This window comes from Lolium rigidum, chromosome 5, assembly GCF_022539505.1.
Source record: "Lolium rigidum isolate FL_2022 chromosome 5, APGP_CSIRO_Lrig_0.1, whole genome shotgun sequence".
Classification (NCBI taxonomy): Eukaryota; Viridiplantae; Streptophyta; class Magnoliopsida; order Poales; family Poaceae; genus Lolium; species Lolium rigidum.
Genome location: NC_061512.1, coordinates 183,139,252 through 183,164,982, shown reverse-complemented (window position 1 = coordinate 183,164,982; position 25,731 = coordinate 183,139,252). Strand labels below are relative to the sequence as shown.

At 42.6% G+C, this 25,731-nt stretch overlaps 1 protein-coding gene across 1 annotated transcript; it reads left to right on the top strand.

Moving 5' to 3' along the window:
* Window positions 1-2,023: 2,023 nt before the first annotated feature.
* Window positions 2,024-3,689, top strand: LOC124656816 (serine/threonine-protein kinase BLUS1-like). The gene has a single exon (XM_047195492.1). The coding sequence runs from the start codon at window positions 2,145-2,147 to the stop codon at window positions 3,687-3,689; it is 1,545 nt and encodes a 514-aa protein (XP_047051448.1). The 5' UTR covers window positions 2,024-2,144.
* The last annotated feature ends 22,042 nt before the right edge of the window (window positions 3,690-25,731 follow it).

Here is a 25,731-nt window from a genome sequence, read left to right as displayed (position 1 = left end):
TTGTATTATGTGATCTTCGGGAACACCTTGTCCAACGGTGTGAAGGTGACAGTGTGCACACCATGTTTGTTTCTTAAGCTTAATTTATAGAAATACTTATGAATTGTGGTGTCTAGTTAGTACCATCTTTGTATGCTCAAAGTGACAGCATGGAGTATCCATAGATTGGAAATGCGAACTTTAACGAATGCTTATGCTGCCCTACACAGTGAATTTGTGTTTATTATCAAACCGAAGAGTGGTTCAGAGTAGCGTAGTGAAGTGATAATATCTATGTATTTAATTATGGTATCATTGTTGAGAGTGTCCACTAGTGAAAGTATGATCCCTAGGCCTTGTTTCCAAGCATTGAAACACCGTTTACAACCAGTTCTGCTACATGTTTGCTTGCTGTCATTTTTATTTCAGATTGTAATTACTACTTACAATCATCCATATTACTTGTATTTCATTATCTCTTCGTCGAACTAGTACACCTATACACCTGACAAGTGTATTGGGTGTGTTGGGGACACAAGAGACTTCTTATATCGTAATTGCAGGGTTGCTTAAGAGGGATATCTTTGACCTCTAACTCCTAGAGTTCGATAAACCTTGGGTGATCCACTTAAGAGAAACTTGCTGCTATTCTACAAACCTCTGTACTTAGAGACCCAACACTGCTTACAAGAATAGAAGCGTGCGTAGACATCAATGAACTATCGTTGAACTGGTGCGCCATGCCAAAGGGATTGCACTACATCCACCACCCATCGTGACTTGTGATTCTGATAGAGAGTCAACAAGGTAAACGTAAGATCTATATCAATATAATATCATACTTTGCAACTAGCCAGAAATATCAAGCAAGTTTATAAAGGCATATGTATAAATGATATGAGAATTGTAGTTTATGAATATTGCATGTATACACATGTTAATTATTTCGTCAATGTTTGTATTAAGAGCCCCTGGTTCTAACTTCGCCCCGGACCCCTGAAACCCCAGGACCGGCCCTGGTTCCAAATTTCTGAAATTAGTGAGACGGAGAAGCTGAAGTACGCTAAAGACATGCAAAAGATAGGCAACAATCTTTCTCCCCTCTCTCAGTGCACCAGTATTGCCATTATATGTTTGTTAGGTCATGTAATGAAAACTCATTATGGGTGTTTCTATGTGGTGTATTCGACTTGGTTTAGCCGTTTTGGCTATATTAATATAATTTGAAGTCAGCCTCATCTTATAGCCTTCTGTATGAGAAAAATGAAATGAATTAAAATTTTGCTGTTTCTGAGTCAACTCGGAATTATCTTAATTTGGAGTCGATCGTAGGTCGTTGAATTGTGTCGTGCGTGCTTCGATGCTACCAAACTGATACTTTAAAATTTACATATGTGTTGCAACTAAGAAAAATACACTCGTATGTTGGATTTTTTTGCACAACCTCCGTTACAATGAGTAAGACAGTTTTCAAAGTATGCAAAGTTTGACAAATTTTTTGTAGAAAGAAATATCATAATATACAATAGAAAACCAATATCGTTAGATACGCCGTGAAATATATTTTAATATGATGTGTATATAGTATCATAGTTGTTGATCATCGTTTCTTAAAGTTTGATCAAACATTATTTAGCTTGATCTTTTAGAAAAATATATAAGCTTTACTCATTGGTATAGGAGGGAGTAATTTGTGCTAGTCATTAATTACATTATGAGTTGAAACTGAAAAGTATGTTCCAAACCGTTGGATTTGTTTCGTTGTGCCAGCCGTGAGTTGCAACATGCATAGGGTGTAACTGAAATTTGATGATATCCCTTCAAACAGAAAAGTAACATGTAAAATGAGAGGCTTCATGAGAAACCCGTCTCTTTGCCGCATCCATCTATTCACGATAGCACCACGCAAGGCCCTGTGAGCACTCTCCTTTTATCTTTGAGATCATCTTTTCCTAGTTCACATGCAGTGCTAACAGAGGACCACGGCTTATTAGTTCTCACCTCAACCTTCCTCTGAGTCCTGACCACAAGAGATCACGGATATCTCTTGTGCACGCCCCAATCAGGCCGCTTCAATTTTTTCAAGCAGTGGTCTTCCACCGCGGACATCTCCATTGCTTGTGCTACTACACCATTCATTCTGTGAGCTTCGGCCTCCCACAAAAATGGCAGATGACGCGGGTGCTGGCGGCCAATCCAAGTACCCGCTCAACCCGGAGTCCTACCGGCTTCTCTGCAAGATCGGCAGCGGCGTGAGCGCCGTGGTGTACAAGGCCGCATGCCTGCCGCTCGGGTCGGCGCCGGTGGCCATCAAGGCCATCGACCTGGAGCGCTCCCGCGCCAACCTCGAGGACGTGTGGCGTGAGGCCAAGGCGATGGCGCTTCTGTCGCACGCCAACGTGCTGCGCGCGCACTGCTCCTTCACGGTCGGCAGCCACCTGTGGGTGGTCATGCCGTTCATGGCCGCCGGCTCTCTGCACTCCATCCTGGCCCACGGGTTCCCCGACGGGCTCCCGGAGCCGTGCATCGCGGTGGTGCTCAAGGAGACCCTCCGTGCGCTGTGCTACCTCCACGAGCAGGGCCGGATCCACCGCGACATCAAGGCCGGGAACGTGCTGGTGGACTCCGACGGCTCCGTGAAGCTCGCCGACTTCGGCGTGTCCGCGTCCATCTACGAGACCCCTCCGGCGGCGGCATCCTCGCTGTCAGGGCCCCTGGTCCACGCCCCGCAGGTTGTGCTCGGTTCGTCCTCCTACTTCAGCGAGATGGCAGGGACGCCGTACTGGATGGCGCCGGAGGTGATCCACTCGCACGTCGGCTACGGCATCAAGGCGGACATCTGGTCGTTCGGCATCACGGCCCTCGAGCTCGCGCACGGGCGGCCGCCGCTCTCCCACCTGCCGCCGTCCAAGTCGATGCTGCTGAGGGTCACGAGCCGCGTCCGGCTGGAGGACGCGGAGAACTCGAAGAAGAAGAAGTTCTCCAAGGCGTTCAAGGACATGGTGTCCTCCTGCCTCTGCCAGGAGCCGGCCAAGCGGCCGTCGGCGGAGAAGCTGCTCCGGCACCCCTTCTTCAAGGGCTGCCGCTCCAAGGACTACCTCGTCCGCACGGTCCTCAGCGGCGTGCCGAGCATCGAGGAGCGGTGCCTGCAGGACGTCACGAGCTTCTGCGGCTGTACCGCAGGGGGCGCGCGGTGCGTGTCGCCGTGCCACGGCCAGGCGAGCATCGTCAAGAACCGCCGCATGAGTGGCTGGAACTTCAGCGCAAAGGAAGATGTGGAGAGCTTCGAGGAGCTCGATCTGACCGGCACGGCAGCACGGCGGTTCCATCCGTTTGATGACGAATATCCCGTGCTCGAGCCAACTTGCGAAGGCGGCGCCGGAGAGGATGAAGACAAGGGCATGCCGCAAAGTGAATGTGATGATCAAGAAAACGAGGAGGGGTTTGGCGTGAAAGGTGTGGTGGTGCCACATCTGATGACTATCTTGGGGAGCCTCGAGCTGCAGAAAAGGATGCTGGCGCAGGAACTAGAGGGTAGCTGCTATCACCTCGACGGCAATTGCTGCCGCGACACGACGGCGAGGGAGAAGATGCTACTCGCGTACGTGCGGCAGCTCGAGGAAAGGGTGGAAGTGCTGACCTTGGAGGTGGAGGAGGAAATCACCAGGAATGCCCACCTGGAGGAGCTTCTGCACGAGAAGGCTACCTGATAATAATATGACAATCGGCAAGCTGGACATTTTGCGTGACCGGCATATAACGTGCAGTCATCCATTTCGTTTGGGATGTACTCCCTCGCTTTGGAAATGTAAGATGTTGAACCACTTTATTTGGTTCACCCACTTTAATTTGTATCTAGTCTATTTTTAATATGTAGATTCACTCACTTTACATTATATCTAGTCTATTTTATAAGCATTTAAAACATTTTATATTTTCAAACGAAGAGAGTATGTCTCTATATTTGGATTGTCGTACATAAATGGTACTCCATGTAGCACGCCAGAAATATCAATGCAGACTATTAGAGCATCGTTATCAGCCTCGGAACTATGCCAGGCAATAGCGTCAGCATCTCCATTTTGGCAGACACCGGCAGAAGTAGCCGCCATTCCAGCCCACGGCAATGCCCCAAATGGCTGGCCCAAATACAAAATATTTGCTATTTGTTATTGTTTTTACATGTTGTATCGCACCATCATCCATATTTGCAAACAACAATTCAACCAAATAAAATTATTCAACCAAATAAATAACAATATTCAACAAAATTCAAACATAGCAATAGAATAGTGCATACAAAATTAAAATAAATTAAAATCCAAGAAATTCAAAGAGGTCAAGACACATGGGGCATTTCCTCTTCTCGCCCACATATGCTCCACTAGATCATGCTAAAGTTGTTGATGAGCCAGTACATGGCGTATTTTGTGATGCATGGCAAGAAAAGCTCCAAACTCGGCTGGCACCAGGTGATCAACTTCGACGAGAGAGCACTGGCAATCATATAGATGATCATCGTGCACTGGATTAGTGCGCTCATTTCACACAATCATTCATTGATCTCCCACATTTGATTTGTGGACCACTGAAATGCAAGGTACCGAACGATAGCAAAACGCGATTGGAGCACACCAAATACCCGCTCGATATCCTTCTTACAATTCTCATGCCGCTTGGCAAACTAAGATTTCTTCTTCGTGAAAGGGTCACGGATTGTCTTCACAAATGTCGACCATTTTGGGTAGATGTCATCGGCTAGATAATACCCTTTGGTGTATACCTGCCCGTTGATGTCATAGTTGACCTCTAAACCATGGCCTTCAACAAACACCAGGGATCGATGCATCACGTTGATATCATTGTGCCCGCCATGCTAAAGAAAGTATGGCAAATTCACATGCCATAACTGTGACGGCTTCAAAAACTACTTTGCACTCTCCACTATGACATTTTTACACCCACTGCCAAGCAAATGGACAATTCTTCCACCCCAATGCATGCAGCCGATGCCTCCAAGCATCCCATGAAATGCTCTGGTGCGTTATGTTCCAAGATCTGAGTTGTATCTTCTTCACTTGGTGCTCTCAGATAGAGTTCTCCAAACTTTCTGACGATTGTCCCGCACAGCTTGTACATAACCTCCTAGCACGTCAACTGAGCCATGCGAAGATAGTCATATGTATATCAGGAGGAGAGCCATATGCAAGACACCTCAAAGCAGACATGCATTTTGAACTGAGGTGAACCCAAACAATACATTGCAGTCTTTTTTTAAGAAATAGTCATCATACTCTCTCACACACATCACAATCTGTGTTCATCATGAAGAGTTGCCAAAATTCTTTAGGTGTATGTGTTGAATTGTCGGCAAAGTAGTCAACCTCAAGCATCACACAACCCTGCATCCATTGCATGACCTTGTTCTTATTGTTCCCCGACCTAGAACATCCCCGCCAGGGTGGGGAATTATTCTATGATCGTCAACTTATCTTCTTCATCGCCGGAAGCATCAACTTCATCTTGCATCAACTGACGATGTATCATCATTATCATCATCAACATTAGCATACACCCAATCTTATTTCTCAAGGTTTTCGTCGCCAACTTTAAGGACATCGCTTAGTGGACCATGGACTAGCCTTGATGGCTTGGCCAGTGGAGGATAAGGAGAGGCTTTGTGGCATTGGTGGAGTTTGTGTTGCCACACTTCCTCAACGAAGACGTACTTTCCCTCAAAAGTAAGGAACTTCGTAAATACATCTTAGTGTCCATCTTTGGGTTATATCTATCCTTTATTTACTTGTGCTTTCTTGCCATATAGGAATATTTATCTAATTGCATATCTAGAGAATTTACTTTCTTGCCAAGCCTTAAATTGAGAAAGAAATTACTTTCTTGCATATCTAGAGAAATTACATGTGCACACATTTTCCTAGAACCTCGTTCAGACTTAGGACAAACCTAGTACATCAACATTTTTTTGGAATGAAGCAAGTTCTCTCGAACAGTCTATCTCATATAGTATATGTATTGTCGAGGTTTGTTTGTACCGTTTGTCCACATTGGCATTATAGTGAACAAATCTTTACAAAACCTAATCTTCCATTTACATTCAGCTCTACGCACTAGCATGACCTCATTTTCATTTACCATCTGGATGAGTTTGTGGGAATAATCAAGTCCCATGTATGGCCCCCAAGGCATACTTCCCCGAGAGGGCCAACGACCCTTGGGGTTTTCTACCTTTGTAGTACCAGCACATAGCTCCAGGTATATATTCTAAATAGTTTAGAATAACTTTATGGTATTTTATTTTCATTTTTCTTATTGTTAGAGCAATTCTAGTAGATCCTGTAAACTCGAGAAAACTGTAAAATAACCGCTAGTTTTCAGTTCTTGCGAAAAAAGAGTGCGGATTAGATTCTGTAAATATGCGCAAATTGTAAAGTTTTACCAGGGTCAGGAAAACCCCCGCACCTAAACTGAGCATTCGCGGGCTACACGGTGATGTCTCCCAGAAATTAAATACCTATGCAAGGGACTGATACGTCTCAAACGTATCTATAATTTCTTATGTTCCATGCTACTTTTATGATGATACTCACATGTTTTATACACACTTTACATCGTTTTGATGCGTTTTCCGGAACTAACCTATTGACGAGATGCCGAAGGGCCAGTTGCTGTTTTCTGCTGTTTTTGGTTTCAGAAATCCTAGTAAGGAAATATTCTCGGAATCGGACGAAATCAACGCCCAGCATCCTATTTTTCCACGAAGCTTCCAGAACACCCGAGAGCCACCAGAGGGAGCCCCGGTGGGCCCGGATGATAGGCGGCGCGGCCGGGGCCTGGGCCGCGCCCACTGTTGTGTCATCGCCCCGTCAGCCCTCCGACTCCGCCTCTTCGCCTATTTAAAGGTCCCTGACCTAAAACCACGATACGAAAAAGCCACGGTACGAGAAACCTTCCAGAGCCGCCGCCATCGCGATGCCAAGATCTGGGGGACAGGAGTCTCTGTTTCGGCACGCCGCCGGGACGGGGAAGTGCCCCCGGAAGGCTCCTCCATCGACACCACCGCCATCTTCATCAACGCTGCTTTCTCCCATGAGGAGGTAGTAGTTCTCCATCGAGGCTAAGGGCTGTACCGGTAGCTATGTGGTTAATCTCTCTCCTATGTACTTAAATACAATGATCTCATGAGCTGCTTTACATGATTGAGATTCATATGAGTTTTGTATCACTATTAGTCTATGTGCTACTCTTGTGATGTTATTAAAGTAGTCTATTCCTCCTTCACGGTGTAATGGTGACAGTGTGTGCATCGTGTAGTACTTGGCGTAGGCTATGATCATAATCTCTTGTAGGTTATGGAGTTAATTATTACTATGATAGTATTGATGTGATTTATTCCCCTTCGTAGTGTGATGGTGACGAGTGTGCATGCTATGTTAGTACTCGGTTTAAATTGCAAAGATCTATTATGCTCTAAAGGTTACTTAAATATGAATGTTGAATGTTGTGGAGCTTGTTAACTCCGGCATTGAGGTGCTCTTGTAGCCCTACACAACGAATGGTGTTCATTATCAAACAATAGTATATGTAGCACAAAGGAAGAGAACTTATTTATTTATGTGATCAATGTTGAGAGTGTCCACTAGTGAAAGTATGATCCCTAGGCCTTGTTTCCAAATACTGCAATCATCGCTTGTTTATTGTTTTACCGCATCTTTACTTCCCTGCAATATTACTACCATCAACTGCACGCCAGCAAGCACTTTTCTGGCGCCGTTACTACTGCTCATATTCATTCATACCACTTGTATTTCACTATCTTTTCGCCGAACTAGTGCACCTATACATCTGACAAGTGTATTAGGTGTGTTGGGGACACAAGAGACTTCTTGTATCGTGATTGCAGGGTTGCTTGAGAGGGATATCTTGCTTGAGAGGGATATCTTTGACCTCTTCCTCCCTGAGTTCGATAAACCTTGGGTTATCCACTTAAGGGAAACTTGCTGCTGTTCTACAAACCCCTGCTCTTGGAGGCCCAACACTGTCTACAAGAATAGAAGCACCCGTAGACATCAGGGACTTTGTATGAAAGTCTCGGAAATCATCTAAAAATGCATAAATAATGTTAAAACAATGCAAATAATAATAATAACTAGTCCTACATGTTGCTAATATGATGATATAAAATATATTATCAGCTCCCCCCAAAGGTTAAACTTTTGCTTATCCTTAAGCAAATAAGTGAATTAATTATATCATGCATCAATGAGCTCATGTTTAATAAAATAAATACGCATCAACTTATGCTTACCATAGAAGATTCATAGACTAACAACCATGCAAATGATAGAAACATACATAGAAGTTCTAGCAACCACAACTTACATTTGAATAAGAATAACCATTATATGTTGTACGCATTGAACCATCTTTGCTTGTGCTTTCTTCCACGGTATCCACTATACTATTCTTGAATTAATATTGAGTTTATATAAGAGATAAACTCTCATAGGATAACCAGCTAACAGAAGAGAATAAAGATAGGAATGAAGTTCATCTTCAATCGAACACTTTCACCATTTATATTGTATCAGTTGATAGTCTTGTTTCTAGTGACCGGTATAAACCTTATTTATGGATCTTTCAATCATGTCATTGATGACCCACAAGTATAGGGGATCGCAACAGTCTTCGAGGGAAGTATTACCCAATTTATTGATTCGACACAAGGGGAGACAAAGAATACTTGAAAGCCTTAACAGCGGAGTTGTCAATTCAAGCCGCACTGAAACAGTACTTGCTCGCAAGAGTTTATCGATAGTAACAGCTTTATAGTAGTAGCAGTAGTGAAATAACAACGAGCAGAGTAACAAAGACAGCAGTAGTGATTTTAGTAAACAAGCAGGATTAAAATACCGTAGGCACGGGGACGGATGACGGGCGTTGCATGGATGAGAGAAACTCATGTAACAATCATAGCAGGGCATTTGCAGTATAATAATAAAACGGTATCCAAGTACTAATCAATCAATAGGCATGTGTTCCAATTATAGTCGTACGTGCTCGCAATGAGAAACTTGCACAACATCTTTTGTCCTACCAGCCGGTGGCAGCCGGGCCTCAAGGGAAACTATCGGATATTAAGGTACTCCTTTTAATAGAGTACCGGAGCAAAGCATTAACATTCCGTGAACACATGTGATCCTCACATCACTACCATCCCCTCCGGTTGTCCCAATTTCGTCACTTCGGGGCCATTGGTTCCGGACAGCGACATGTGTATACAACTTGCAGTGTAAGATCATAAACAACGAATATCTTCATGAATCAATAACATGTTCAGATCTGAGATCATGGCACTCGGGCCCTAGTGACAAGCATTAAGCATAACAAGTTGCAACAATATCATAAAAGTACCATCTACTGGACACTAGGCACTATGCCCTAACAATCTTATGCTATTACATGACCAATCTCATCCAATCCCTACCATCCCCTTCGGCCTACAGCGGGGGAATTACTCACACATGGATGGGGGAAACATTGCTCGGTTGATGGAGAGGCGTTGGCGGTGATGGCGGTGATGATCTCCTCCAATTCCCCATCCCGGCGGAGTGCCAGAACGGAGACTTCTGGCTCCTGCGACGGAGTTTCGCGATGTGGCGGCGTTCTGGAGGGTTTCTGGCGACTTCGACTTCTCCCCGTGCGTTTTTAGGTCGAGGCGAATAAGTAGTCCGAAGGGGGGCGTCGGAGGCCGGCCGAGGGGGCCACACCACATGGCCGCGCGGCCCCCTCGGGCCGCGCCGCCATGTGGTGTGGGGCCCTCGGGCCTCCACTTCAATTGTCCTTCCGGCTCCGTCATTATTCTGGGAAAATAGGCCCTTTCGTCAAAATCCCGAGGTTTTTCCCGAAAGTTGGATTTCTGCACAAAAACGAGACACCGGAACAGTTCTGCTGAAAACAGCGTTAGTCCGTGTTAGTTGCATCCAAAATACACAAATTAGAGGCAAAACAATAGCAAAAGTGTTCGGGAAAGTAGATACGTTTTGGACGTATCAGTCATATGCTCCATTCAACCTTTGACTTATCACTTTCCATGGCTTACCGAATCCTTCCATTCTTAGAGCATATGTATTGAAATATCAATAACATTCATTTTACTCACCGATCACTAAGTTAAACCGAAGTATCCCATGCCCCCTTGTTATCATCTCTTCCTAACCTTTTATCCTACAAAAACACATCTCAATGACAAACTCCAAATTATTTGGCCACCACTAGGGTTTTTTCCTTTTCCTTTTCCTTTTCTCTTTCTTTCTTTCCTTTTCTCTTTCTCTTTCTTTCTTTCTTTCTTTCTTTCTTTCTTTCTTTCTTTCTTTCTTTCTTTCTTTCTTTCTTTCTTTCTTTCTTTCTTTCTTTCTTTCTTTGTGTATTGAGCTTAATTCTATGCTTGTATAACATACTCAAATTAATCTATTTCCAGGTAAGATGTAACTGAACCTTCTAGATATGATGCATTCACTTGCATGAGTATTATCCATAAATCTCCAAATAAGAGAACTATGGATGACACCATACTTCTTATTTATTTAAAAACCACTTGACCAGAGATATAAGATAATTCTCTAAGAAATTTGCAAATGCTAAGATAACTAATAGAAAAAAGGTAAAAGCACACCAAACTAAAAACCATGACTAGATGCAATATGATAAACTAAAAGGCATAAAAGACTAAGTGGAACTCCCCAAGATTAAGTTGTTGGTGTAGATCTTCCACTTCTGCTTTTCCTCCTTGGGTTCCTTGGGATGATAATGAGCCTGAATGTCCTTGAGAATTCACATCATAAGGTTGTAAGCCTTCTTGAACTGCATGGTGCTCGTGGTAAGGTCTTCGCAGTTCCCAGCTTTCTCCTTGCAGAGTTTCCATTCCGAGCTACAACCTCTTTCCTCCTTCTTGGGGATATTAGTATCCCACTCCCCTGGAATCTCTTTGGTGGGAACGCGCATGTATTCCCTGCGATTAAGATTAGCAACTTGATTTCTAGATGCAAGATAGTTCTAGTAAATCATCCACTAGTACTCATTCGTGTAATTCACATCATCTTGTTTGGAGGTTCTACCACCCTCACCACAGCGAGAGGGATAGTAGATGGGACAAGCTTCGCTTTGCTCTCAATGTTGGTGACGTACTCGGGATCCTCCTCTTCTTCTTCATCCCCTCCAGCTTCATCTTCGTCCTCTTCAGATGGCTCGTAGTCCTCTTCATCGGAGAAGTCCTTCCTTTTCCTCTTCTTCCATATTGGTGTGGGGTTTGATCCTCTCATCTTCTTAATCATCATCTCGTTGGGAAGAGCATTGGTAGGAATCCCTTGAAGGTCGAGGTTTTTGCAAAGAGAGTTATGAAAGATAGGGACGAAAAACAATACTCGCCTCGAAAAGACTTGGTGCGAGATTAGATTGACGTAGAGAGGTATATATTAACAATTTTTAGGGTAAGAAGAAGAGTTGGAGTCAAAACGGAGGCGAAACAACGTGGAAGGCGGAAAGAGGGGGTGGCGCGGCCTGCAGGTGGACCCGCACCACCGAGCCTGTTTCCCGCTTTGGGACTTTTTTTGTCCAAATCTTTTTTCTATACGACTTATATTTCCAAAACAATGATTTTCCAAGAATATCACGACATTCCAAGATGGTTACATGCCGCAAAGTTACCTTTTACTGATTTTGGGATTATGTCAGGGGATAATTCTACGCTATGAAGGCTTCTGGACCGGAGATTCAACACATCTACATTTCCCATGAATTTGTGGCCTGTAATATAGTGCTTAAGATGGCTTACCTTTCATGTCTCCATGGAGGTGGATGGATCCGGAGCGGTATACTTCTTGTACCATGAATGGACCTTGCCATTTTGATGCTAGCTTCCCTGCAGAAAACTTGAAACGATATTTGAATAATAGTACTTAATCAGCTACTTTAAACTCCTTTCTTTTAATTCTCTTATCATGCCAAATCTTTAAGATTTTTAAAACAGCCTAGGACTCTAATATGTTTCATTTCTCCATTCATCTAACAAGTTTATATCTAGGATTCTTTTCTCTCCAGCAGTTTTGAAGTCAAAGTTGAGTTGCTTAACACCCATCTAGCCTTTGCTCTATTTCTACAGGAAGATGACAAGCCTTACCGTACACCATATTATAAGGAGACATACTCATAGGATTTTTAAAAGTAGTTCTATAAGCCCATATAATGCATCATTAATTTTGGTTGGCAAATCAGACCTAGCTCTATTAACTGCCTTTTCCAATATGAGTTTAATTTCCATATTACTTAGTTCAGCTTGAACACTAGTTTCAGGATGATAAGGCAATTCTACTCTATGATTAACAACATAATTTGCTAAATTTTTCCTAAAAACACCATGTAAGAAATGAGAGCCACCATTATTAATTAAAAATCTAGGTACTCAAAACCTGGAAAGATTATGTCCTAGAGCATCTCCATTGATGTGTATCATGATATGCATTTTTTTTTGCTAGAATGGCTTCCACCCACTTACTAACATAGTCCACTGCGACCAAAATGTGTATGTTTTGTTTCGATGGTGGGAAAGCTAGGTCCCATAAAGTAAAATCCCCACACATCAAATGGCTCAAGTTGTAATAAATAGTTCATAGGAATTTCATTTCTCCTACCAATATTTTCTACTCTTTGGAATTTGTTACAAGATTTAAATAAAGTAGGCCATTAAAACCATATTGTAATACCTTTGCAGTGGTTTGGTGCCTAGGATGGTGTCCTCCATAGGGATTGTCATAACAATCTCTTTATGATACTCTACTAGATTTAGATGTGCGCCTTGGCGCACGACCCCGTGAAGCTCATGTTTGTTTCACATAACGGTGATAAAAATAATTACCAATATGATAAATATGTTTATTAGGATACGATGCAATGGATATATGTGCATTAGAAACCACTCAATAGAGGGGCAACCATTGTATATATTGATACAGAACCTATGCGGATTGAATAGTTTTATTTCAAAATAAAATTAGTTCCTAGACCGCGTGTCTTGTGTCCTCGGAAAGAGAATATGTGATACCATAGGATAAATCACAACATATGAATGCATTACATGCAGAAACAATCGGATACATATTACTGGAATCAGCAACCAGTACATGAAAATTGTCTTAGCACCATCTTACAATTTTGCTTTAAAAATATGATACTACAATGACTAATCCTATATTAATTCCTTCTATAATTCTGCCTTCTAATGTACATAGCTGATATCAGAATTCCTTCTAGTGTTATTCTTCGTAATGTACATAGCTGATATCCGAATATAGTCCATGCTGGGCCTGCAAAAACAATAGCTCAATACACCCTTTTGTTCCTCTTCTCTAAACACTGAAGTTGATGCTTCACTAAATTGAACACCTTTGTTCATGCAACTTCTATGAACGGGCAAGGTCACAACCAGCACAATCCAAGCACTGTTTTAGTCATATATATACATTATCTCTTTATTGTGGAAGATCTAGCACGTTGTATTTCATCAATATCTTCCTAGTTTGCCGGACTCATTCAGGGGAGCCTATACAATAGTGCAATCTGACTTACACAGTAGCTTAGTACCTTTGATATTGTCAATAAACCTATTATAGTTCAGAGTAAGAAATTAAAATGATCATATCAGATACAAGAAAAGAGGTTAAAAAGATCGCATATCTCTAGAAAATGCATCTCGCCTAGAACAATTTCGATATTCAAAAGTACCAGAAGACAAAGAAAATAATCCACATGAAACCAATTCAGTAGTACCTGAAGATAAAGAAAAGTAATGCACATAAAAAAAATGATGTATCTGCATATTTCAGCATACATGCTCGGCATCTGAGATTCTTATGCTATGACATACAAAATTAAGTCGGTGAAAAATCAGTCTAGAAGACCTCAACATGATGCAAGACATACTGTGGTTACTGTATAAGCCCTTCTTCTAAACACTCATGGCTCCTAATTGTAGTGCATATATAATCTCCCAAGTTTCACGTTCCATTTGAAACTGCATAACCACAAGTTTCTTATGGTATCATAAGAAACTAACACAAAAAATTCAGAACCAGTGAGTATAGCTCTGTTTATAGATTATGGCATAACGAGTATTACATAATCAATAGGTTAAAAATGTAAATCCAATGTAAGATTATATTATACGGCCAACCAACTACTCCATTTGGTCAGCCTCAAAAGGTGCGTACCTTTGACATCCAACACAATCATCCAAGGCAAGATTGGGTTGGATAATTCATCCATTGGTGCATGTATATCCAACAGAAACTGGTCCCTAGGATAATTCACGTATTGCATAAAGAACATGGATGATACTATCTAGGAAAAGGGAAGAACAATTGCAGGCTCTTGCTATGCCTCTACACAATGGGTGCAGCCATTATTAACCACATGGAATCAGTCATAGTGACACCTGAAACAATGGTAATTTAGACAGCAACGCAATGCTGGAATGACACAAATCTGCACTACTGTAAATTGGGGTAAACTTCAGTGTTGATGCTTCTACGAAATAATAAGGCTATGTCATTTGAAGCTCAGTTATTTGTCCTCCTATTAAATTAAAAATATGTATGATTAATGTTTTACAGAAGATTAGTATTTAAAAGTATAGTATGACAAACCAGAAAGCGATTGTTTTGTTAAGCTAAAAAAATCAAAGTTCGGGATATCTGGGGAAATGCAAAAGGAAATATGAGGTTGTACAGTGAAGTGTACACAACAGAAAAATGAAAAACAGAGACATGGATTATGTAAGGTGAAGCACAAAATCACTAAAGATAATTAAACATTAGGTAGACTCTAGTGCTGAGGATTTCAGATCCATTTGTTCTTTAGACTACATATGCTAGAGAAATAGCAAACAATTTGTATATATAACTTCATAAAGCATCTACTTAGTTAACAACGGTCCATCATATATGAAGATGAATCCAAGAAATATCATGAAGCTCCACTAAAAAATAGGATTGAAATGACCATCTATTAAGGGTCTATTCAGCTAAGTGCCTACGCCACTCAACAAAAGGTAAAAACAGGAACAACAAAATCAGATCCTTATGCGAGAACAAATACAATAGATGTTATTAGTATTTGCTTTATAAAAAGACTATGTGTGTGAGTGCATGCAAAGCTAATTTGCTTTATAAAAAATAGCTGCTACATGTAATATATAGATACAATAAGGAAGAACAATTCTAAAGTAGCAACCATTGTTTGAGAATGTGAACTCGGAATAAAAAAAAAACTGAGATCACCTTAGCCTCTCACCTCCTCCACTGGTCAATAGTATTATACAGATGCCAAATTGCTAATTGTTGAGACATTTTCAGACAATAGATAAAGCAACTAACCTAGATGTTAGGCCAGCTTGATGGATGTTGAAGCAGTGAAAACTATAGCACACTCCTCTATATGCTCTTATATTGTCCTACAAAACACAAAACCATAGGTAATCGCTTCTGGTAGTTGCCTATGAACTGGTGTGGGAGGTGAAACTATCCTTGTCTATGTTTCTCTATGAGTTTAGCATAGAAGTTTTTAAACGTGAGTGCAAAGATCTTGTCCAAAAGCAAAAGATACTATCCTTGTCTATGTTTCTTCATTTTAAAGGAAAGTGACAAAGTAATCTAACTGTATTACTGTAACATGGGGAATCAGTTAGTCAGGCTTTCAACCCATGGAAACGGCATTGAGTTGCTATTATCATCAAAATGTTTTCTGGACATTGTCTCTGAATGTGTCATATCTAATTTTGACATGTAGACTAAGGACTTTTTAAATCAACATTGGAAAGTTGCAGTTTTCCTGTTCATCATACATTTGTACAGTCTTAACAAATTCTGGTCGGCAGGCTTGGCTAGATGGTTGCGGCTGAAGGGTTAAAGAGATAGATCGAAACACCCTGAGAGGTAGAACCCAATTTTTTGCACCAATGGAAGGCTACTTCAGCCATATTTGCACCACAAGCAGCCTTCTGTCAGTATTGTCAGATTGTAGAGAACAAAGTAATACAGAAAACAGAAGATGGGTATGTTGTACTATACATTGAAAGAAAGAAAATTAAAATTTTACCATGTAGATACAAAATGGATTATTTAAACGGGGCAACATATATTTCTTATGAGAAAAAGGAAACAAAAAAAATTGCCTCTTTGGAAGTCCAGCATTATCATTTTCAGACTACTACTATTTCCTCTTTGGAAGTATATATTATTTAATTTCGTTTGTGAATGCTTACTGATCCAAACCTTGTCCAAACTAAGAAACGTATGAAAACATAATTATAGGTAGCAATAAAAATCACATTCCTGTGGTTAGAAACATCCTGAGTTTCTTTCTCTACCTTACAAACTGGTAACTGACAACTCCTAATAAGCTTACATACTTTGTAATAAAAACCACAGAAATCAAGTTTGAAGTTTCTAAAATGCTAATAGGCAGGACAATGAATAAAGCACATCACACAAATAATAGGTAAGAGCAATATAATTCTTGGCTGAATAAATGTCATAGAGCAGAACTGGGATGCATTACAACAAAAATGAATTGCATAATCGAGTCACTTCTTGTTATTGATCAGAAATAAGAACAATTGCCAATAATCGAGAGGAAACATGAAATACTGCAACAATCCAAAAATCTGGACAGCTATGACCAATTCATGCTTTATCCTGTGAAATACAACAACTGGTGTGCTTTTATTGAACCATACAACAGCAGGCATATAAACCACTGCTATATATGTTTCTATTGATAGAACATAAATCTGCATGCATAAATAGAGGAGAGCAAACGTGAACATGTACCTTACTGCCTTGGTGGTGCTTGGATTCACACAATATGATAGGCTGAAACCCAAATGGCATGCTTCAACATAACAAACTGACAACCAATAAAAACCTGAAGACCTTGAGGAAATGATCAGAGAAATCAAATATAACTGCCAAATATAGTTTCCTGGGAGCCAAAATATGATCACTATCCCCATATTCTGAAAAGAGGAAAGAAAAAAAATCAACATAGCTAAATTCAGACCTAAAGCAGAAGAATCTTTATAAAAACTTGCACCAATTCTATCCACTAATGGTTCAGAAGCAATAAGAGTACCTAGACATTTAGAGTAGCACTCGCTTCATCAGAGTAAGAGCATCTAGAAGATATCATCCAAACTGGTAAAAAAAATATCATCCAAACTGGTGATCTTATTTAGCATAAGCATTTACACAATAGCACTCATTTAAGTAGAAAAAACACATGAGTTTTTTTTCACTGAATATTGTTCCAGAGTAAAATGAAGGTAACCAGGCAACACATGTTCTCTGAATCATTGAAATCTGATATTGTCTATAAAGCTAAAGTCAGTTTTACATGTTAGCGGGGCAATGACCGAAGCAAAACCCACCACAAAAAATAACAGTGTTAGCGGGGCAATGACTGAATTAAAAACAATTGGGACTTGGGAGAGGTCATGAACGGGATATTAGCACAGTGTGATAAAGCACTCTGTTTATTATTCACAACAAATTATGAAAATAGGAGCCGACACTACATGTAAGAAAAACTGCTTCTCTAGACTAAAATTTTACATTACAATGCTTTTGTATATCCAGTTTTTACTTGTGGTAAAGCTAAATAAAATTGTGAAAACAATATACCCTCTGGTGTGGTGGGCTGGTGGCTCATGCTCGCCGTCTGTCGCAGTTCGGCGGCACCTCGTGCTCTTCCTAATGAGGGTCGAGGAGGAGGCAGCGGTGGCAGCCCACGAACCTCCTATTGAGCATTGGGAAGGAGCCACACAAGAAGTTTTGCACCGTCAAAAACTCTCAACCAAAAGCAAGAGAAAGAATCATAAGAAAGGAATATTGGACACCAAAGAACATATGGCAAATAAAAAATAAATCACCAGGAATGCAGACAACACCGATGCCGCGATGACGCCAGGACAGACAGTGGGGTTGTGTTCCATTCAAATTCTTCAGAGCCTCTTATCACTGCACAGAGAAAGAAGAAAAAAACCCAAATCAGCTCAACCAATTCACCAAGTATGAACCTGCACTGTAGTGTATGGGTGGGCAAGAAACATAAACCACACAAAAAGTTAAATTGATAGGAAGTCTGAGAAATTACAATAGGGGCCTTTGACATACAAGAGATAGCTATATATCCCGCTATATGGTATCAAATAATGCCCTCAATATTTATAACATGCCAAATATCGTAAAAACTAAGATATGGCAGTGTTAAAAGAAACAAAGGTTGATGGGCTTATTCACATGTGCACCAAAACCCAAAAGTATGGTAAAGCTCGGTATTGATAGAAGATAAGGAATGAGAAAAAAATAACAAAGCCAGTAGGCACAATATTCATTCAGTCTATTACATGATCTTGTACCTATATCCAAAATACAAAACTTGTAAATCCAAAGATATAAGAGAAGAAAGTCAAATATATACCAAAAAATAACTTCTCGATTTAATGGAACCGATGCTTTCCTGTGCAAATGCCACCTCTTGTTGTTTCCACTGTCCTGTTTTAAGTCTAGAATTATAGAACTGCAGTAAATGGGACAGCTAGAGAGCAAATAGTATAGAAAGGAACTAAAAGGTCCAATGCTGAATGGTACCAGGATGCAGATTTTCATAAGAGAATCTTGCAATCACTGATACACAATGCGCGGAATCTACCTATTCCAAATTTTTATTATTTAGAGTTGCAGATTTATAAAAAACCAACAAACAAACAATAAAAATTCATCACAACTACTTCTCATTATTAATATTGTAGCTAAAAGACAACAATGGACATTGTCAATACACAAAAAGGATACTTATGTGGTCAGCTCACCTCAGCTCACCACGGTACAGCGGCCGCAAAGTAGGAGATCACATCTTTCATGGTGTGTCCAGCAATGCCGCAACGGCTTGTGCTCCTCCTCCTGTAACCCACATGGTGTGAAACGGTCAAGCTAGTACAACATATGATATGTTTACTGACCTATACTGAAAAATGCACCTATGTAAGGAACATTGACTTTTAAATCTTAAGATTTGTCATCTGATGCATGTCTCAAACCTAACACAAATATATTGTATCGGGAATGATTTATCTGTATAGCAATAATAGTTTGCATAGACAAGCCATATAATCAACAGAGTATATTGTACATGCAAGGGACTCTTGTAGCTAAATTTCAGGAAATGAAGAGGCTACGTGAGGACACAATCTGTTCAAAATCAACACCTTCCTTGCAGTGTCCTTTCCTAACCAATCACACAATAATTTCACCAAATTTTCTCATGAGGATGAACGGATTCAGAAAGAGAGAGAGAGGAACCTAGGAATGCCTCCAGGTCGCGCGGCCCTGGCGACCTCGCCGTCGCGCCCGTGCCTTTGCCGGTCCTCTGTCCGTCCTCCACGGCAGCGGCCTGTCCTCCATGGCGGGGTCCATCCTCCACAGCGGCACGGCTGGAGGCGGCAGCGGGCGACGAGGGCGGGCGCGGGCCGGGGGCGCGAGGCGGCGGCGGGCGGAGGGCGACGAGGGCGGGCGCGAGGGGCCGGGGCGGGGCGGCGGCCGGAGGCGGCGGCGGGCGGCGGGCGGCGGGCGACGAGGGCGGGCGCGAGGGGCCGGGACGGGGCGGGGGCGGCGGCCGGAGGCGGCGGCGGGCGGCGGGCGGCGGGCGCGGGGCAGGGGCGTGGGCGGGGGCGCAATGCGGGGGCAGGGGTGTGGGCGGCGGCTAGGGTTTTCTTCACCCTGGGGGCTCACTTTTATACGAGCCGCGGTGAAATACCAAAAATACCCCTGCGGGGTGGAGATTCCCTGCCCGACGCTAATGCGCACCGACGGAGATCCCAGCCACGGTCGCTGACCTGCGGGGCCAGCAAAGGTGGGGCCCACATGGCAGCCGGAGGCGGGTAACAGTTGGCCGTTGCATGAGGTTTGCTAGCAGAATTGAGCCAAAAATCAACGCCCCGCATTAGCTCGTCGTAGAAGATCGGACGGCTGAGAAGCTCAAAACGCTGTGAGAGCCCCATGGGGGTGCAACAATCATACCTTTAGATTTCTCAAATTTAGGCACACTCCGGCTAATAATACCATCCATACTTTTCTTATAAACGAATGGATCATCCCAAAAATAATGTCTAAGATCATAAAAGAATTGCTTTCTTTGTTGAGAATGAAAATATGGTAGCAATACTTTGCCAACAATAAAGTTTGCATAATCATAAACCAAGGAGATGCAACTCTAGCATTAGACACGTTTATATTAGCTAGTTGTTCATTAACAAATCTATCGTTAATAGGAATAGGGTCTGATGGAATACTTTCCATCTTAGATAAGTGTCAGCTACAAGATTGTCTTCACCTTTCCTATCAACAATGTGTAAATCAAATTCTTGAAGTATAAGAACCCATCTTATTAATCTAGTCGTAGCATTTTTCTTATTCATAAGTTATCATAAACAACAATGAAAGATCCAAACTTATCACATGAAAATATCACAGCTAAAAACTCTTTTTCAGTAGTAGCGTAACTTCTTTGAGCACCATCAAGTGTTTTACTAGCATCGTAAATAACATTTAGTTTCTTATCAACTCGTTGGCCTAAGACATCGCCAACTGCATAATCACTAGCATCACACATAATTTCAATAAGGTAAATTCCATTTAGGAGGAGAATTATAGGAGCCCTTATTAAAGGATTCTTTAAAACATTAAAGGACTCTACACAATATACTAAAATTGAATGGAACATCCTTTTTCAAAATATTAGTTAGAGGCTTTGATATTTTAGAGAAGTCTTTGATAAACCTTATATAAAAACCTACATGACCAAGAAAACTTCTTATACCTTTAATATCTCTGGGGTATGGTAGCTTCTCTATAGCTTCTATTTTGGCGCGGTCCACTTCAATTCCCCTTCCTGAAACGTGGTGTCAAAGAACATCACCTTATGTAACCATGAAGTGCCACTTCTCCCAGTTTAAGACTAAATGTTGGTCCTCACATCGCTGCCAAATTTTGTTAAAGTTGAGCAGGCAATTATCGAAAGAGGTACCATGCATAGAAAAACCATCCATGAATACTTCCATAATTTTCTCAATATAATCCACAAATATAGCATTCATGCATCTTTGAAAAGTAGCAGGAGCATTGCATAAACCAAAAGGCCTTCCCCTGTAACCAAAAGGACCAAATGGTCCAATGAAAGTTGTCTTTTCCTGATCATCCTTATGCAGATGGATTGAGAGAAACCTGAATAACCATCTAAGTAACAGAAGTGTGAATGTTTTGACAATCTTTACAAAAAAAATTGATGAATAAATGGCCAAGGGTAATGATCCTTCCGGGAAGTTTAATTTAATTTCCTAAAATCAATGCACATTCGATAAGCAGTGACATTGCGTCGAGCTACAAGTTCATTTCCAAGATTAGGAACTATAGTGGTTCCACCTTTCTTAGGTACATAATGAAAATGACTAACTCGTTTACTATCAGCTATGTGATAAATAATACCTGATTCAATAAGTATGATTACCTCTTTCCTTACCACTTCTTTCATTTTTAGATCAAGACGATGTTTACAATAGAGAAGGTGCTTTGAATCCTCTTCCAAATTAATTTTATGCATACATAAAGCAGGGTTTATACCATTCAATTCATCAAGTGAATAGCCAATAGCTGTCCTATGGGCGCGTAGCACATCAAATAGCTTTGATTCTTCTTCACCTGAAAGGTTTGCACTAATTATAAGAAGATATGCATATATCATATCTTCAGACAAGGGTTTAAGTTCAAAGCTAGGATCTTCCTTTGGTGGATGTAATTCTCCCGAATCAACATGTGGAATTTGTAATTGAAAATGAGGGGTTGCTGAGATGATATTTTTCTAGGGCTTCTTTTTCCTCATGAGTGAAGGGTTCGCCTTGATTAAGCACATGTCTCTCCAACGCGTCCGATGAAGCAAAAACCACATAAGCAAGGGTCTCCACTTCATCTTGAGCATTTTTTTTCCATTTTTTAAATGCTTATCAGTAAACTTAGCAAAATTAAACTCTAATCTTTCACCAACACACTTAATGAATACTTTCTCTTCAGGTAAACTAATTTCAGCACCAACGGTATGCAAGAAAGATTTACCAAATATAATAGGATAAAATGCATCTTAGGAACAACCAAGTACTCTAAAATTTGCAGGATATTTAATCATTCCTACAAGCACTTCAACATTTCTAACAATACCAAGAGGACAAATATATTCGTTTTTCGCAAGTTGGATGGTCATACCTGCCTCCTCCATATGTATAGGCCCAATATCAGGCTTAATCTCAAGATAAAGAGAATAGGTTATGACACTATACTTGCCTTAATATCACAAAGATCATGATAATACGAAGTTCCATTATATAGCAGGTGATATAATAGGTTTCCCCACCTTAAATTACCTTGGTGATTTTTCCTTGAATTACCTTGGTGGAATCCTCACATAAATAAACATCACAAGGTCTTCTTCATTACACTATCTAGTTTTTCGTGTGTAGGTTTCTAAAGTCTATTTGCATAAGTAAAGTGTCTTAGGCTGCTCATAGTGGGGAGTAACTTAGACTAGTAACATATGCCATGTTACTAGTCTAGGTTACTACCTTCATAGTGGGTAGTAACTTATATGTGGTGTCATGCATTGTGTCATTTATTATGTTGTAGACTCATTTTACCTTAGGGTGTGTGATGTTATGGTAACATAGCTAGTTACCACCTCACTCTCTTTCTTCATTTATTCGCATGTCATGTCACCAAAATGCCTTGAGATGTGTGATGTTACTAGCTATGTTACTCCCACTATGAGCAGTCTTACAACCATTGGAATCTCTCTTGAATCCAAAAGTACTTCTTTAAATTCCTTTTCAGCTTTCTCCAAAATGCCCGTAATTCATTGGAGCCAAACTCCTTGGTCTACTATAGCCAAATGCTTAATATCACTATGCGAATCTATGATTCGAAATAGCGTTTCACTATATTCTACGGAAAACAATTTATTTTAGATGGAGGTAGATGTAGGCTCCACGTTCTGGCAACCTCCGCCTCCGGCTGACAACGTGTGTCCGCAGGATCCACACGCACCACCGCCCACTACACTACCAAATCGTTCCTGGCCGCACAATCTCTCCCCATCTCCCCCATCTCTATCGGGATGTTTCCATGGCAACCATGGAGGAGGCCTCATGCCACTAGCCAACCACACACCACCGCCTCTCGGAGCCATGCGCCACCATGTTTCGAGCGCGCCTATCCCCTCAAGTTCTCTGCTGGCCCCCAAGCTCAAGTGGAGCATTGTGCCTTAGTGTCAGTCATCCACATGGTCGCGCGTCCGCCTCCGTCGCGCCTTAGCGTCATCCTCCGCCTGAACCTCGTCGTGCCTCAACATCGGGGGTTGCTACCATGGTGGGGATGCGGTGCTACAAGCGACTACCACCGGAGCTGCCAACGACCGCCACATGAGCTACAAGTGCCTACCGATGGTGCTCCATGCGGTCACCGGACTTTCAAGGGGTCTCACCGGAGCTGCCAGCGGCCGCTATCCGTGGTACAATGGGTCACCACTAGAGCTGCAAGGACTTTCCGCTGGAGATTCCAGCAGCATCTAGTGAGGTTTGTTGCTGCAAGCGGCAAGTGGTAGTGCCGAAGGAAGATGGTGATTCCACCACACGAATGTGACAGTGCTACCAGAGAAGGGCGGCAATGCTGCAATCAGCGGCCGGTGATGCTACCATCGGCGGCTAGCGGTGCTGCCGGCGGTTGGTCGGCGAGTTCTCGCCGGACCTTCGCTCGACGGTGCGGGCATGGTGGTGCTGCAAGGAGCGGAACGCGGTACGGCCAGAGAAGAGCAACGATGCTACAACCAGCAGCCGGCGATGCTACCATCGGCGGCTGGCGGTGCTGCCGGCGGTTGCCGATCGACGTGTTCTTGTCGGACCTGGGGTGGTTTTATGCTACCAAATTCGCACGTGGATGAAATTAACACGAAAACATGAAGTGGAATATGCAATTTGAGCCAACATTCATATGTTTTGCTAGTACAAATACTAACAGAGAGAAATGTAAAACATGAACAGCCGACTTGTTTGCGCACAACTGAAATCCACAGGGTCATTCTATTCAGGCATCCTCTCACTCGTCGTCAAGCTCTGTGACGTACCATGATAGATAGTCATCAATACCCCAGGGGCCAAATTTGCTTGGAATCGCGCTGCCGTATTCCTCGTCGAAGCCACCATGTTCAAAGATTCCTGAACGCTCGGTAGTTCCATCGGTAAGACAGTGCAGCCTATCCTCGTACAACATATCATCATCCAGCCCCACATAAATGGAATCACTCTGAAGAGAAGGGAACACTGAAGTGGACACTGAAACCGTGCTTCTGAAGCCTATAAATATAGCACGTCCACCAAGTTCAAGGACTGATCTTGTGTTCATTGCCTTCAAGTCTACCCTGTATGCATCGTATGTCCATGTATTCATCCCAGACCCAGATACAGTACGATACACCATTATCATCTCCCCGCCATTGTCCACCAGGTACACGGTGGGCAGCATGTGGGAGAATTCTTTCGCTAGCTCGGCGGCCAGCACCAGCCGTGGCGGCTGGTCCGCACTAGTCTCCACCACCATGACACCCTGATTGGTAGGGCAGTAGAAACGGCCCTCAAATGATATGCTACTAGATGGCACGACTGAACTTCCTTGGACATTTACCAGCATCCAACACTCATCGCCGGGCTTGGCCACGGCTAACATTTGTATCTCGTAGAAGTTGACGGCAAATGTGGAGTCATCGGCAAGGCCAGCGTCCGAAACCTGGAATCTCGCTCTGTGATCCGCGGTTGGCGAGAATTTTTGCTCCATAAAGCGAAGCAATGTGGTTGCTGGGGGAAGGTTGGCTGTGTGGCCCGTGAGCGGGTTCAGCAGGCGGACGACGTAGGAGCTCCTGTGGAGCAGGACGAGGAGACCCTCGGTTGTTGGTCCGAACACGTCATGGCCACGGAGAAGCTTCGGGAGGTGCGACATCCGGATGCACTCGCCGGTGGAGACGTTGAGTAGGCGGCGGTGGTGGTCGTGGGTTTCTCGGAGCATGATCCATTTCCGCGGGTGGAAGCGGCGGTCCAGGATACCGTGGGCGCGCGGATCCGTTGACGACTGTCGCCACGGGGAGCACACCGCGCGGAAGCGGATGTAGTCCGCCACATCGTCTGCGAGCAGGCGGTCGGCGACCAGCCCCGCCGGCCCTTCCCCAAGATTCGACCAATCCCGCCTTGAGGAGGAGAGCTGGTGCCTGGGGTGATCACCGAGGACACTTGGCCGCTTCGATGATGGAAGTTCGGGATCGTCGAGGCTCCTCCGCCGACTGCGGGCAATCGCCATCCCGATGCTTCGCCGGCGGCAGGGTCCTTTGTGCCGGTGTAATCTAACTCGTTTTCCGCTTGGCGCTCACTCTTCTTCTTTTCGAGGGGACGCGCGACTTATAAAATCTATCGGGTTAGTTTCCGAGACGTGCTAGTATTGGTTTACGACTCTGGTTCGTTTATCCAAGCCTTTTTTTTTCGAGGAAACGCGTTTTTTTCTCAATCAAAGGGAAACGCGTTTGTCTTGGCTCTTTTCA

What these genes read in the sequence shown, in the direction of transcription:
- LOC124656816 (XM_047195492.1), top strand. Translation starts at nt 2,145, where the DNA reads ATGGCAGATGACGCGGGTGCTGGCGGCCAATCCAAGTACCCGCTCAAC.